This window comes from Cystoisospora suis, assembly GCF_002600585.1.
Source record: "Cystoisospora suis strain Wien I chromosome Unknown contig_1061, whole genome shotgun sequence".
Classification (NCBI taxonomy): Eukaryota; Apicomplexa; class Conoidasida; order Eucoccidiorida; family Sarcocystidae; genus Cystoisospora; species Cystoisospora suis.
Window position 1 is genome coordinate 16155 of NW_027153862.1, and position 1108 is coordinate 17262.

The window sequence follows — 1108 nt, forward strand, 5'->3', positions numbered from 1 at the left end:
TAGATTAAAGATAGATAGAAGTTTGAGTTTAGAGCATTCTTTGGAGTATCTCGAGGACATGCGAAAGAGAGAAGAGAGAGAAAAGCAGAAAAGGTTCTCTACCCTTTGCCGTCTCTTTTTTCTTTTAAGAAGAAAGAAAGACATAAGAAAGGAAGAGGTAAGAAAGAAAAGAAGAAAGGCTAGGGAAGTAAGTCCAAGTATTCTTCTGTCTCCTCGATGCCTTTTTTACCTTTGTATACTTGAGCGACGCCTAGTCGATGAGTCTCTATAGCGATAGCCCTAAAGTTGGGAGCTAGGAGATCTCTTCTCAATCGATTTTGTACTTCAAACATCTCTCTCGGGTACTCCTTCATTATTTCATCTGCCTGAATTGATTAAAAGACGAAGAGAAACAAATAATTTATACAGGAACAACCTCATCGATAGACAGACAGGAGATTAGAGATAGATCGATCAAAGACAGATGATAGATAGGTAGAGTAAAGATAGATCAAATGAAGACAGGCACAATAGACGAAAGGCAGACAGATCGATCGATAGAAAGATTAGATAGATAGACAGATTGAAGATAGGGGGGGATCGATACACCGCTAGTCAGATCGATAGGCTAGAGATAGACAGATAGAGACATGAAATAGGAGATATGTCTCTTCTTATCTATATATCTGTCTTTAATCTTCAAATATCTTTAATCTTTCTTTCTTTCTTTGCTGTTTGTCTTACTTACTTCTGCTTGAATTTCGTCATCTGTGATCTGATGAAAGCGCTTGAGGTAGGCATTAGCAGCGGCATCCCAGAAGGCATGGAGATTCGTAGACCCCGAACCATCAGGCATCACTAGAGAAATCTAGACCAAGAAAGGAAGAAAGAAAGAGATGAGAGGGAAAGGGGGAATGAGAGAGAAACAAGAGAAAGAAAGAGAAGAAAGGAAGGACAGGAGTGAAAGATATAAGAACGAAAAAGAAAAGAGAGGGAGGAGGAGACTAAGGAGATGAAGATAGACCTCGTGCGTTAGGCACTAATCCTCTTAATCTCTTTCAGTCCAAATAAAATAGAGCCCTTCAACCCTTCACAATTCTCATATTAGCACCTACCCTAACACTCAAAC

At 39.4% G+C, this 1108-nt stretch overlaps 1 protein-coding gene across 1 annotated transcript in view; it reads right to left on the reverse strand.

Moving 5' to 3' along the window:
• The window catches only part of CSUI_002535 (s1 p1 nuclease), an 11246-nt gene that overhangs the window by 4433 nt on the left and 5705 nt on the right, over nt 1-1108 (reverse strand). Inside the window, exons 6-7 of the mRNA XM_068062735.1 lie at nt 728-847; nt 230-365 (exon numbers count right to left, since the gene is read on the reverse strand). Of these exons, the coding sequence (XP_067925290.1) occupies nt 230-365; nt 728-847 (256 nt within the window). The remainder of the gene's footprint in view (nt 1-229; nt 366-727; nt 848-1108) is intronic.